Genomic DNA, 14,053 nt, shown 5'->3' with positions numbered 1-14,053 from the left:
GCCATGGCTCCACTGCCACCCTCGGCCCAGCCAGGATCGTCCCCTTTGGCGGAGGCTGGGAGAAATACCCACAGGAACCCACACCTACTCAGTCCCTGGCCACCCTCGGGGCCAGTCCCCCAGGCAGAGTGAGGGTGGTGGGCAGGCAGCTGGCCACTGACCTCGGGCGATGCGCAGCACCCTCATGATGCGGATTATGGTGGGGTTGATGGGCAGTGAGGCGTTGACCTCGATCTCCTCCAGCGTGATGCCCATGATGGACAGCAGCACAATGGCCAGGTCCAGCTGGTTCCACCTGGAAACCCAGGACACAGATCTGAGTGTGTGTGTGTGTGTGTGTGTGTGTGTGTGTGAGGGGGTAGGGGGGGCCCTGAGGAGGAGGAGGCAGTTTGGGCTACAGAAAGGAGTGGAAGTCACTTGTCTATGGTCACTTAGCCAGTCCAGTCGGTGGCATAGGCAGCGCTACGACTTTAGCTTGAGGGCCTCTGCTTTTCATTGTTATTCATTTGCTGTTTTACTTAGCACTTCTATGCTGTTTGCTATGTGCCAAGCGCTGTTTTAAGGGCTTTATAAATAGGAACTCTTTACAACTCTGTGACATGGATATATTAGCTCCCATTTTACAGACCAGGAAATGGAGGCACCGAGATTTTAAGTAACTTACCCAAGGTCACCAGTTTCTAAGTGGTGGAGCCAGGGTTCAAATCTGGTCCAGGCAGTCTGGCTCCACGCTCTCCGCTCTTAAGCCCCAGTCTGGGCCACATTGATCTCCAGCTGCCACTATCCCCCAGGCCCTGTCTTGTCAAGTTCCCTTCCTTCTCTCCCATCTCCCAGGCCCTGGATATCACACAACCCACCCCACCACCAGCCCTTGGTAGGTCCTGGGCTGAACCTCAGGAGTCAAGAAAGGTCTTCAGGCTCTAGGTCAGTGGTTCTCAACCTTCCTAATGCCGCGACCCTTTAATACAGTTCCTCATGTTGTGACCCAAACATAAAATTATTTTCGTTGCTACTTCATAACTGTAATTTTGCTACTGTTATGAATCGTCATGTAAATATCTGATATGCAGGATGTATTTTCATTGTTACAAATTGAACGTAATTAAAGCATAGTGATTAATCACAAAAACAATATGTAATTATATATGTGTTTTCCGATGGTCTTAGGCGACCCCTGTGAAAGGGTCGTTCAACCCCCAAAGGGGTCGCGACCCACAGGTTGAGAACCACTGCTCTAGGTCCTTCCCCATTCCCAAACCCTTCTCTATCACCTGTCCCCTTCCCCTCTGTCACCTGTCCCCTTCCCCTCTGTCACCTGTCCTGGAAGAACCGACGGAAGCCAAAGGCCACGAGTTTGAAAACTGACTCCAAGACGAAGATAATGGTGAAGATGTAGTTGCAGATCTTCAGAGCCTCGTCCAGGATCTGGCAGGGATGGGGTATGATGGATAAGGCCAGGGATGATACCTGCTGCCCCCAGCCAATCATACCTCCCAGATCTGGGAGACAGGGTGAGTGTGAGGGGACCGTTCTTCTCTGTTCCAGCCATGTTGGCTGGCCACTGCTTACTACTGTAGGACAGAGTAGGGTCCTCATTCACGGGGAATGCAAGAACTGGCCGGGGCCTTGTGCATTACCAGTTCAATGTTCCTATTTTACAGATGGGAAAACTGAGGCCTGGAGGGCAGCCGATGAAAGCTGACTGGAGGAGTGGCAAGATTGCTGGTGAGTTTGGGGGCTGGACATTCACTAGAACCTATACTGCAGAAGGGCTGGCACTAGTCTGCCTTCTTTTTAAATTTATTTTATTTTTTAAATCCTCATCCAAGGATATTTTTTCTATTGATTTTTTTTAGAGAGAGTGGAAGGGAGGGAGGAAGGGAGTGGAAGAGAGAGAGAGTTTGAGAAACAGGGAAACATCAATTGGTTGCTTCCCACACGTGCCCCAACCGGGACTGGGGATCGAACCCGAGACCCTTCCGTGCCTGGGCCAATGCTCTAACCACGTAGCAACCCCGGTTAGGGCCAGTCTGTCTCGTTACCCTCACAGGTGCAGAGCTCAGCACAGGGTAGGCACTCAATCAACCCATACGTGCTGGTGAAGAAATCAGGTCCTCTACTTCCAAGCTTTGTGACCTTGGTCAAGTCAACTAACCTCTCTGAGGCTCAGTGTCCTCCTCTGTTAACCCAAGATGAGACCCGCCTCCCAGGGTAGTGAGAGGGCTACCTCGTTACCCTCACAGGTGCAGAGCTCAGCACAGGGTAGGCACTCAATCAATCCATACGTGCTGGGTGAAGAAATCAGGTCCTCTACTTCCAAGCGTTGTGACCTTGGTCAAGTCAACTAACCTCTCCGAGGCTCAGTGTCCTCCTCTGTTAACCCAAGATGAGACCCGCCTCCCAGGGTAGTGAGAGGGCTACAGGAGGAACCCATGCAGAGGGCCCAGCTCAGGCTTGGCTGGTCTCACCCCCGGGGCCCCACAGCCGAGGCAGGGCCCACATGGCTGGCCACTCACTCCTACCTGGGGCTGCTGGTAGTGCTCCATGGCCATGGTGACCACGTTCAGCCCAATGACCCCCGTGATGAAGAGATCCAGGTAGTGGCTGGTGCAGAAGTTGTGGACGAGGAGCCGGAAGCGGGAGTAGTCCGAGTAGTAGGGTTTGCACTGGGCTTCTGGGGGGGCCAGGAGGAGAGCAGAGCAGCCGTGGGGCCCTGATCCCTGTGCCCCCTCCACCCGCAGTCCCTCATAGCCACCAGCTTCTAATGCCCGAGCTGAAACATTCCAGGATCATCAGCACCCTCGCCCTCCAGTTACTTCCTTTTCGGGGGGCGGGGGGAGCTCTCTCGGCATCGCCCCTCCAAGCGTTTGTGCTACTGGCTACCGTTGGGTGCAGAAGGGGTCAGGACATGCAGAGCTCCCCACCCACATTAGACACTAGGTGAGCCCCCGCCCCGAGGCAGCCTCCGACATCCACCAGCCCCTCGTAACTCCCTCGACTCGGTGTTCCGCAACCAGGCCAGATCAATAAGATGAAAAACAACCGGTCTTATCAGGCTCGGGGGAAACTCCATCAACAGAGAGGCGAAGGCTCTTGCTCCTTCACCAAGCAGCCCTTGAGGGCAGCGGAGGAGCTTACACAGAGCTGGGATTTGGAGATAAAACCGGAGATTGGAAATTGGACATCTTCTTGGCAGGCTGCACTGCCCCCCACCCCCCACCCCCAGAGGGCCTCCGGGGAGGCGGAGGCCATGGGGCCCTGCTCGGTCCCAGGCTCATCTGGGAGGACCCCACTTGCAGGACTCACCCAGTTTCTAATGAGGCAGCCCAGCCTGCTCCGGGGGCCAGGGCAGTGTTGGATGCAGGCTGGGCTGAAAGCGCTGTCTGAGATCTGTCAGAGGCATACTCTTTCTCTTGTAATTAGGGAACCACTTCGTTATAAAAATCAGGGTGCCAGAGAGTTGGCCTGTTAAGCAGGCAGAATGCATCTGAAGGCAAGAGATTGCAGGGGGTCAGGGGGCCTCCTCCAGGTGCTGGGGAAAGGCCAGGCCAAGTTGGGGATGCATGCCATCCGGGGGTGGTTGACAGAATGGTCTCCAAGGCAGCCACAAGGAAAAAGAGGCCTCCCACGGGAGGCTGGGGCAGCCTCAGGTCCCAGACAGCCCTTCCCCCTCAGGAAGTCTAGGGCGAAAGCCAGCTAGCGCAGGCTGCAGCCTCTGAGGCCTGTGCCAGGGGTGGCTGGCTCAGGGGCAGCAGGAAGCTTTGGGCCCAGGCCAGCTCGTCTATAATTGTCCTTTCCCATGCAGAGGACTGTTGAACAGAGAGGTAAACCGAGGCAGGGAGTGGCCTGGGTGGGCCCCCACCAAAGGCCGAAGGAAGAAGAGCGCCCAAGAGCTGCACGTTCAGCCTCGCCTGATGCCACGGTCCAGCATCAGCCCTGAGGTGTGGATAACCAAGAGGCAGCAGGTCTAGAATATTGGGGCACATCGCAGGGTCTGCTAGGCCATCGCTCTGCCTGCAGACACGGGCCAGCCAACGGTGGCTTTGTTTGCTCAGGCGGCCCTCCTGACCCCCAGGAGGGTGGCGGTGGAGGGGCCTGGGACAGGGGACAGCAGGAGGCCGCGGGTCATCCACAGGGCGATCGTGGAGGGTGGACCAGGCGAGGGGGCCTCTTCCTTCCTTCCTTCAGTACCCACAGAACCAGAGGGCGCTAGTCGCCCGCGTTGCTTTAGCAGCTGGAACTCTTTCTCTGCATTAATCTCCATAAGTGCAGTCCATTATGCTAAAATATGAATGGAGAATTAACTAAAATGTTTGAATACAATTAGGTTAGAAAAAGTGGCTCCTTATTAGCCCATTATTAGCTGAGACAATGCAGAGGAGAGGTTGGAGAGTGCCCCCTCTCCCCTCTCGCCCCGTCTGACTGTTTAGGCGGCCCCAGGGCCAATTAAACCTCCGCCTTCACCGCTGCCATCTGGCCAGGGACCCCTCCTCCAAGTGGCCCAGAGACAAAGTGGGGGCAGGACGACTGAGGCAGGGCATCTGCTCATAGCGACCGACCGGTCCCATCCCAGGCCCCAGGCCCCTGAGGTCTGTGCCAATGCCCTTCCACCCCCACCCCACCCCCACCCTAGACCAGCCGGTGCAGAGGCTGCTGGAAAACCCCTGTGAGAGCACAGGTCAAAGTGCACCAGGGCCAACCCCTGGGTTTCACCGAGGAAGAGAACAAGGCCAGCAGAAAGCAAGTCCTCCACACACTGGGAGGCAGTGACAGCGCCCGGACCTGAACTCCCAGCTCGAGGCCCCCAGCAGCTGCCAGGGGGGTTCAGACCCAGAGCTCGGGGATCTGGCCCAGAGGATGCCCTCGGGGAGTTTGCCAAAGGCCCTGGCTGTTGGGCTCTGAATGATGCCGCCCCCTTTCTGCTCCCCAGCCCGTGGTTTTATAGGCAGCACCTGGGCTCCCAGCAGAACCAGGGACGCCCCGCCCCCCACCCTCTGGAGGAGGGAGGAGCCTTGTGTGGATCTGCTGCTCAGAGAGCTCTGGTCACTGCCCAGGAGGGGCCCAAACCAGTGGTCACTGGCATGTTGGCAGCTCTGGCCCCAGCTCCCTGCCTCCCAATAGTATGAGCTGTTTTAGGCAGAGAAAATACCAGAGTCAGACAGTGGGGAGAAGGGCACCCCAGGACTGCCCTGCCCCCAGTCAGGGGCAGGAACGCAGGAGAGGTGCAGGGAGGGTGTGAGGCTGTGAGTGAGGGCAGCAGGCACAGTGAGTTAGTAGGGGTCACTGGGAGCCCGAGGATTTGCAAAGGAGAGTGGCAGGGAGTAGGCCCCCACGGCAGAGGCCACACCATCAGCCGCCACAGCCAAGCCTGCTCGCTGGGTTCAGTGGAAAAGGAGAGGGCAGTGCAGGCAGGTGTCCCACACAGGTGCGGTGGGCGTGGAGCTGGTGCCGAAGGCCAAGTGGTCCCTTGGAGTTAACCTGACCGCTCAGGTGGACCCAGGTGGCCAGTCAGGCCCATTGCCCTGGCAACCAAAGCCTTTTCCCGTGGGCCTCTCCCTGGGGTCTGGCTGAAGCCCTCCCGCTGGGCACAGCACTGGCATTAGCAGGGAGGTGTTTGATTCCTGCAGCCCCAGGCTAGGGGGTGTGTGACGTCATTCGGGGGACACTATGGGATAGGTTACTCAGCAACATCACCAGCCCCTGGGAACTACTGGAAATGCAGACGCTCACCTCCTGCCCCAGTCCACACTGTGGGCACTTCTAGGTGGGGCTCAGGAATCTGTGTTCTAATATGTTCTCTGGGCAGTTCTTTTGCACACAGAGATTTGAAAAGCTCTGGTATGGACCACCCGGGACCCCAGATCTGGGAGAGAGGAATATGGGACAACCTGAGGCCCTCTTCGGGGGTCTCTGAGCACCCGTTACCCGCTGGAAAGGTAACACACACTATTGTAATCCGTGTACATACTCTCATATGCCAACAGGAGCACGGGAATGTCCCCAGCGTGGGGATGTGGCGTGAGAGTAATGAGAGCGTTTAGCTTCGAGCAGGCATGTCAGGAGTCCTCAGAGGCTGTGAGAGTCTGCACGTGCTGGTTCGTGGTGGAGGAGCTCCTGGGGTGTTTTGGGGTGAGCGTGTACGTGTGGACACTTCAGCCTACAGACCAGGTGAACCCACAAGGGAAAAACCGAAGGCTACGGCCTCCCACCTTCTCCTCACCCCCTAACACGTCTGGAGCGTGCAGTACAGGCTGACGCAGAGAGCGGACCCAGGCAATCCAGACTGACCAGCTGGAGACACCTGCACCCCCGAGAGAGATGGTCTCTCGATGCCAAACACCAGAGCTCGCACCATGGGGCCAGCAGACAGCCACCCAGCTAGGGCCTCAGGATGACCTCCCACACGGTGGCTCCGTGGGTCCTCCTTGGGTGGGTCCCCGAGCCCCCGTAGCTCAGATAGCCCCACATCCACAGGGCAGTGTCTGCGAAGTCTTGTTTTAGGGGCGGGGTGTGGGATAGGGAAGAAAGGCTCAGTCCAGTGGTCCCCAGTCTGATGCCCACGCCCTCAGCAGCCTGAGAAGGCAGCCACATGGGGGTTCTTAGGTTCTTTTCAGTATTTCTAAAGGTTAAAAATGTCACGCACACGCCTGTGTGAAGAGCCCACAGATGAACTGAGTGGCAACATGTTTTTTGTTTTGTTTTGCTTGTGTGTTGTTTTTTTTGCCATCATTCAGTGTGAAACCTTCTGCGGCTTAGAAGCTCTGATTAGCAATTACATGTGCCTTTGATTAGCAAAAACTGAAACAAAGTCATTATTGAAGTGCTCTTAACTTCAAAGACGGCCTTTTATAATGTGGGGTTTGTTGGCGATGATAAGGGGGGCCCTTGGGGATCAGCAGGTTGGGAACCACTGTGCGGAGACATCAGAGGGTGTAACTGAGGTCCCACTGCCCTGACCCAGATTCCAATGACCTCAGAACTCCCGTCCAGGGGACTTGTCGGCCGAGCAGGCACCGAGGACCCAGTGGGGGGGCAGGACCAGGAAGGCTTCCCAGAGACCAGCTCTCAAAGAGAAGGACCCAACTCGCTCCCAAATCTTGGGTTTTGGGGAGAAGCTTATGGCTAGCGCAGGCCTTGCATTCCCAAGTCCTGCTGTTTGTAGCGATGACGTGGCCACCGCGATTACTTGACTATTAATGAGTCGGTTCAATTATTCATCGTTACATTTTTAAAACAAATCCGTCCCCTCGCTGCTCCTCTCATCCTGCGCACTTGATCAAAGTCTCCCCTTCAGACAAAAGGAGACGGAGAGATGTGCAGCTCTAATAATCGAACCGTGTGTGACCTGGGAGAAGGAGCAGGAGTGGGAAGAGGCAGCGGGGGGCTGGGGAGCTCGGGCATGGGAAGCCTTGCAAGAGAAGGTGGGTCCTTCAAGAGGTGTCTGAGGGAGGGGGTGCTGAGACCCTCGCCTCCCATCCAGCGAGCGCAGCACCCCAGGGACCCTCACCCCTTCGCCCCGAGAGGAGAGAACCAATGAGCCGTGGAGAGGCAGCAAAGAGGAGGTCCCCAAACCCATGAGGCGGGCCTGGGGGCAGGCAGGGCCTGACCACCCCCGGGCCACACCCTGGAACCCGCAATCCCAGACGCAGTACCTGGCGCCGCGCTGGCTGAGCTGCCGGAAGCAATTACATCGTCCAGCATTAGATCTAAAAGAACGAAACACGACATGGGTCACTGGCCGGACCTGGCGGGCTGGGCAGGGCCCCCTCAGCAGCTCGCTCCCCCTCGGCTCCGACCCTCACTCCGCCTATGAATGGGGTGTGCCGAGTGTGGGTGGGCTGGTCCTCAGTGTCCAGCCCCAAGCTCGGGGCGCAGAGGACTTGAGGAAAAGCGAGCTATTCAGCCAACTCGACAGGGTCACAGGGACAGGGAATCGGGCACAGGGCGGGGCAGGCAGCCTGTCATCAGAACAGATGTCCACGCCTACCTGTGCCCCTGGCCTCAGCAGCACCTGAGGCGGCTCCAGACCCCAGAAGGGGAGCCAGCTGGTCAGGCAGGGCCACAAGTGCCTCCTGCCAAAAAGAATTCCGTCTGCAGATGCCCCTCCGAGAAGGCAGACGGCAAGGAGGGGAGCGGGATGGAGCAGGGGTGGGAGCATGGCTGCTGGGGGCGAGGCGCCTGCTCAGCTTCAGACACAGAGTGAGCCAAGATGGGGCCCCTACCCCAGAGCTGAGCGGTTCGCCCGGGACACAGGTGTGGAGGCTGTGGGACGGGGACAACTGCACCACCTGTGCTGCCCAGAGGCCAGTCTCCCCTCCGCGCCTGCCTGAGGGCCCGCCTCTCCCAGGGCACAGGGCTCTGCCCCACCCGCACCCATCTGGTGGTACTCACATGTCAACACACCAAAGAGCAAACTCACCGCACACATCTTATCGGCGGAAGGAAGACGGTGTGAAAAGGAGGAGAGAGAAAGGGAAACCCGCAGACCAGACAGAGACAGACACACAAAGGCTTAGAGAAACCCACACACAGAGACACTCGGAGAAACGTGGGCAGCGACAGGAAGAGAGAATCATGGGGATGACGGTACCAGACAGGCAGGCAGGAGCCCCGAAGACAGGTGCAGGCGCACCTGGAGACTCCGAGGAGCAAAGGGGCTCCTCCCCCTGTCACGTCTCGTCAGTCCTCCCTGTAATCTGTGTGTCTGTTCCCTTAGTCCAGCGGTTCTCAACCTGTGGGTCGCGACCCCTTTGGCGGTCGAACGACCCTTTCGCAGGGGTCGCCTAAGACCATCCTGCATATCAGATATTTACATGATGATTCATAACAGTAGCAACATTACAGTTAGGAAGTAGCAACGAAAATAATGTTATGGTTGGGTCATAACATGAGGAACTGTATTTAAAGGGCCAGAAGGTTGAGAGCCACTGCTTGGTCTCATGGCAGAAGAGCGTGGGGAGGGGCCTCACCCAGCCAATGCCAAGAAAGGCTGGAGACCACAGGTGAGGGGGCTGAAGGCTCTAAGGCCAGAGAGTCATGTGCTTATAGGTCCTGTGACCCCAGACCTTCTCTGGGCCAGGAGGAGATTTTTTTTTTTTACAGCTTGTCTGAAAACTGACCGTGGGGAAGGCAGGGGTCCCCTCTCGCTGCTGTCCATTGGCAACCTCTGTCGAGACCGTGCTCAGCAGCTAGACACTAGGCAGGCACAGGTTCAAGACGCTTGCGTGCCAGCCCTGGGCCGGGCGAGGCTGGCCCCTGGGCCAACCCCTGGGTCTCTGGACAGTGGCCCCGGACAACGGAGCATGATTCTCATCCCATGAGGCTCCTATGAGAGTCGAGCTGGGAGAGGCTGTGCATGACTCCCCTGGAATCATCGCCGGAGTGTGATGCTGAGCCCTGGGGAGCCCCGCAGGGTGGGGGTGGCTCCCCTCCCCCACGGGGCTGAACTGGTGTGCTTCATGCTGGCTCTAAAGGCTGACATGCTCTTGTGGGGGAGCGGAGCATGATTCTCATCCCATGAGGCTCCTATGAGAGTCGAGCTGGGAGAGGCTGTGCATGACTCCCCTGGAATCATCGCCGGAGTGTGATGCTGAGCCCTGGGGAGCCCCGCAGGGTGGGGGTGGCTCCCCTCCCCCACGGGGCTGAACTGGTGTGCTTCATGCTGGCTCTAAAGGCTGACATGCTCTTGTGGGGGAGGAGGTGAGGACGGGGGTGGGAGCAGCTTCTCCCGGCCCCCAGCCCCAGCCCCTGGCCCCCTACAGTCGCAAGGCCAAGGTCAAGCACGACTCAGAGAGAGGTGGAAAGACTACCGACCAGCCATCTGCTTCTCCTTACTCCTTCTCTTTTTCTCCAGTCTCCGCAGACGTTTCTCCTCCCGCCGCCGGGCCTCCTCCTCCTCCTGGTGCTGCCGACACTTGTGGAAGTTCTCCACCACCACGCCCACAAACATGTTCAGGACAAAGAAGGCCACAATGAGCAGGAACGAGATGAAGTACAGGAGCATCCAGGGGTTGTGGTTCATGATGGGCTGGCAGGGAGCAGGAAGGACAGGAGGAGCCATCAGCCCCGGGGACTGTCTCAGGTGCTGCCCCATCACCTGAGTCCTTTAAGACGGGGCCCATAAACTCTGTGAGCTACAGGGACCCAGGAGGGGCTGGAAACAACCCGTGTGGGTTCAGTGTTCGGCAGTAGGGAGGGGTGGGGACTGTGGCAAAGTGGAGAGTGGCTCTATCTAAAGGGGAAGCTGCTGATTCCAGCTGGGGGAATGCAAGTCCAGTGTTCCCAGATCTTTGGATTTCTCCTGAGCAGGCCCACGTCTGGATTTTCATGTGCAATTCGCCAATTTTTAAATGCTCATCACTAATTCAAAGTATTTAAACGTGTTGCAAAGCCAATAAGACATGCCTGGGTTTGGGCCTCAGGCTGCCAGTCACAGCCTCTTCGATGGCATTTTCCCAGCCTGCCTTGCCCTCTTTCTCTCTAGTGTTGGCACTTGTCATGCCTGGAGTCGGCCCATGCTGTGCCCTCAGCCCCCACATGGGTCCTGCCCACCTCGGCCCTACCTGCTGGTCCACACCCACGGCATCCAGCCCGTCGTACATGATGTCCACCCAGCCGTCCTTGGAGGCCAGCACGAACAGGGACATCAGGGCCTAGCGGGAGGGGGAGAAGGAGAGGAGACCATCGGAAATCGAGGATGTGTGGCCAAACCACCCACACCCTGTCCTCAAAGCACCTCCTGGCAGCAGCTTGGGGGACCCCAGCCCCTCCGAGGTCAGGCTGGGGTCACACTCCAGGCCCCTGGAGGGCTCCAAAGCTGGTATGAAACCAGAAGAGCCGTGGGACGTGATCAGACCCTCTGACCTTCAGAAACCAAAACCGGGGTGGGCCGGGGAGACACACCCGCAAAACCGAGGGAGGTACTTCTTTTTGTACGTCTCCCTGTTTCTGGGAATGCGGAGTGAGAAAAGGAATCGTCTTGACATTGTGCCTGCACCCTGAGACGGAAACATACAGCTCGTCTCACTGCATCCTTCCTGTGGCCTCCAAGGGAGACACCGCTAGGACCCGTTCACCAGCCGAGGAGACAGGCTCTGGCAAGGCCATTGCCCTGCAGGCATCATTAAGCCGGACTTGCATCCTCTGGAGACTCCTGCCACCACTCCCACCTGCACCTCACAGCCTGGGGCTCACCTGGCCAAGGTTGTCGAAGTTGTACTTGTGCCGGACCCACCGGTAGCTGGCTTCGGCACAGTCAGACTTGTTGGTGATGTTCCTGGTGTCCTCACCCTGGCACACGAAGAACTTCCCTTTGAAGAGCTGGACACACATGTACCGGGAGACAGGGAGAAGTGAGCCGAGACCACCGGGTGCCCAGAACTCCCAGCCCGCCTCTCCCAGCAGCCCTGGGGCCTAACAGCTCTGCGCGCATCCTGGGCGAGGGTAGGGGGCTCAGCCCTGGGACCAGCGGAGTCAGGGAACCTCCCCTGAAGGCACCCTTCCTCTGGGCTCCTCGGAGCAGAGCCCTAGAGAGGGGAGGGAAGGGTGGCTACTGAAAAAAGGGTGAAAGGACGGGAACAGCCACTCCTACAAAGGGCTGGGGGGCTGGTTCTCCAAGTGGGGTCCCTGGACCAGCATCAGCATCATCTGGGAATGTGCTATAATTACCCATTCTCAGGTCCACCCAGACCCACTGAATCAGACAGTCTGGGAGAGGGGCCAAGTGATCTGGTTTAACGGTGGGGGTGGGCTAGGTATCATTGACCCCACTTTACAGATGAGGAAAACTGAGGCTCAGAAAAGTAAATTCACTCATTAAGATTGTATAACCTTATACGACCAGAAAGGGGGCTCAAGCTCAGGTCTGTGTGGCTGAACAGCTCACCCTCACTCCAGGACAGACCAGGCTATGGCTGTGGGTGAGGAAGGGATTTGAGGAACGAGGACCAGGGGGCCTGGGCAGCAGCTCAGGACAGACCTAAATCCCCTGGAAGAGCCCCAGACAGGGCTCAACAATGGTTCCCTCTCCTCCTCCAAGCAGGCTGGGAAGAGAGGGAAGGGAAGGGGCACTGCTCGTGTGGGGAAGCACCACACAGCCTTGGCAACTGTACCTGAGCCGGGTCCCGGGGCTAGAGAATTCCAGGAAACCGGGAACAGCCCCCTCCCCTCCCCAGGGCAGAGAAGACATCCAGAAAGTCAAAGGAAAGGAGGGGGACAGGGGTAGCCACCCAGGAGCTCCCCTGCTGCCCCCACCGCCAGCTGTCTACCCTGCAGCTGAAACAGCTGGAGCCAGGGGCTCGGGAAGACAGGGTGGAGGGGCTCCCAGAGGCGCCTGCGGAATCCTATAGGCAGCTCCCGCTCTGTTTCCTCCAAAGCCAAGTTCCCTCCCTGGGCCAGAGGCCAAGTTTCCCCTGCAGCCCCCACTTCCTGCCTCGTCTGGGGTCTGCACCCGCCTGCCTGCCAGCACGCCGCTAACCTGGCCCAGCTGTCTGGGCCCTGGATCCCCAGGCCTGGCCTGCAGCCCACCCCACTCCAGCAGGGAAGGCAGGGAGGGGATCCCGGAGCAGACTGTGGGCCTGTGCCAGCATTTGCACTCCGAGTGCAGTGCACGAAGGGGGTGGAACAGCAGCCTGCAGCTGTCACAGGTCAGAAGCCTCTCTGAGGCCCTCGTCCCCTTTGGGCCCTCTTCCAGGCTCCCAGTTCTCTGCAAAGTGCCCAGGCGGCCAAGAGGCCCGAGGCCCGAGGCCTGGAGGAAAGCATCCCTGCTTCTTCCTTTCTGGAACAAAGGTGGTGCCAGCTTGGGCCTCGCCATCCAAGGACCCAGAGGAGAGCCACTCCTCAGGCTTCGGCTGACAGCTCCCCAACCCCCAACCCCCGACCCCCACACACCTGCACCCCCAGGATGCCAAAAATGATGAAGAAGGCACAGCAGATGACCACGATGTTGCCGATGGGCTTCAGCGAGGACATCAGCGTCTCCACCACCAGCTTCAGGCCCTGTGCCCGGCTGATCACCCTGGGGAGGGAAGGGGATGGGAGGGGTTCCCCCAGCTCGGACACTCCCCTGACCCTTGCCCTGCTGCCCCGCCTCCCGATCTTGGTTCCTTGGTCCCCTGGGCTCAGGATGAGGGAAGAGGTTGGCTTTCTGGGCTGGCTGGGCAGAGCGGTCCTCTTTTCCTGGGACCCCTGCCACCGGGATGCCCACCCACCATCTCTCAAAACAGGAAGCCGACGCTCCCGCTCTCATTTCCCCTCCCGGGATGTCAATGACGACCTGGGGGAGCTGGGTGGGGACTCAACTCAAGAAGGATGTTCCCCAGGGATGCAGTGTGTTGCGAGGACAGGGACATACACTCGTGAGGAGCATGCAGGGGGCGGGCAGGGAAGGAAAGGGGTGTGGCTTGTCACCGCTTGGGAAGCATCACTAGTCAGTCAGTATAGCCTCCATCCGTGTCCCCAGCCACGGACAGTTCTGCCTCTGGCCTGGGGATGGGAGGTGACTGCCTCCCTGGGGAGGGTTCCTGAGAGGGTGGGCCCCTGCTACATCTGGAGGGTGGCCCCTGAGAGGGGCATGAAGGTGGAGAAAGCAAGGAAAGGAGTGTGTGGCTTCACCAGGGAGGGCAGAGTGTCCCCCTTGAAGGTACCACCCAGGGCCCTTTGTACTGTGCCCTGCACAGGGCCAGGGGCACAGCCGTGCTGAGCAATATGTCCTCTAGCGAGTGTCCCTGAGGGAGGTGCCCAAGGACAGGAGCTCCTCAGCCCGTAGTTTCAGCCGAATGATGGCGGGGTTCTCTGTGGGGGTCACAAGCAGGAAGCCAGGGCAGGCGAGGTTCTCGCTCCAGGGTGGGGGTGGCCCCGAGGAGGCACCTGGCGGGGGCTCACCTGAGCGGGCGCAGGGTCCGCAGCAGCCGCAGCACCCGCAACATGCCCAGGATCTTGGTGCCGCTGTCCGAGACCATGGACACCAGGATGTCGATGATGGAGATGAGCACCAGCAGCCCGTCCAGCACGTTCCAGCTGCTGCGCAGGTACGCCTGCTCCCCGAAGCACCAGC

General features: G+C 58.8%; 1 protein-coding gene across 1 annotated transcript in view; it reads right to left on the bottom strand.

The window, feature by feature from the left end:
• The window catches only part of CACNA1G (calcium channel, voltage-dependent, T type, alpha 1G subunit), a 55,828-nt gene that overhangs the window by 9,364 nt on the left and 32,411 nt on the right, over positions 1–14,053 (bottom strand). Inside the window, exons 20-28 of the mRNA XM_005868217.2 lie at positions 13,882–14,053; positions 12,889–13,015; positions 11,194–11,319; positions 10,563–10,652; positions 9,835–10,027; positions 7,653–7,706; positions 2,523–2,674; positions 1,316–1,425; positions 162–295 (exon numbers count right to left, since the gene is read on the bottom strand). The exon at positions 13,882–14,053 is cut by the window's right edge and continues 11 nt beyond it. Coding sequence (XP_005868279.2) covers positions 162–295; positions 1,316–1,425; positions 2,523–2,674; positions 7,653–7,706; positions 9,835–10,027; positions 10,563–10,652; positions 11,194–11,319; positions 12,889–13,015; positions 13,882–14,053 — 1,158 coding nt within the window. The remainder of the gene's footprint in view (positions 1–161; positions 296–1,315; positions 1,426–2,522; positions 2,675–7,652; positions 7,707–9,834; positions 10,028–10,562; positions 10,653–11,193; positions 11,320–12,888; positions 13,016–13,881) is intronic.

The sequence above is a fragment of the Myotis brandtii genome, unplaced genomic scaffold (assembly GCF_000412655.1).
Source record: "Myotis brandtii unplaced genomic scaffold, ASM41265v1 scaffold265, whole genome shotgun sequence".
Lineage (NCBI taxonomy): Eukaryota > Metazoa > Chordata > Mammalia > Chiroptera > Vespertilionidae > Myotis > Myotis brandtii.
The sequence above is the reverse complement of the archived record's forward strand: the minus strand, read 5'-3'. Positions and strand labels throughout refer to the sequence as shown.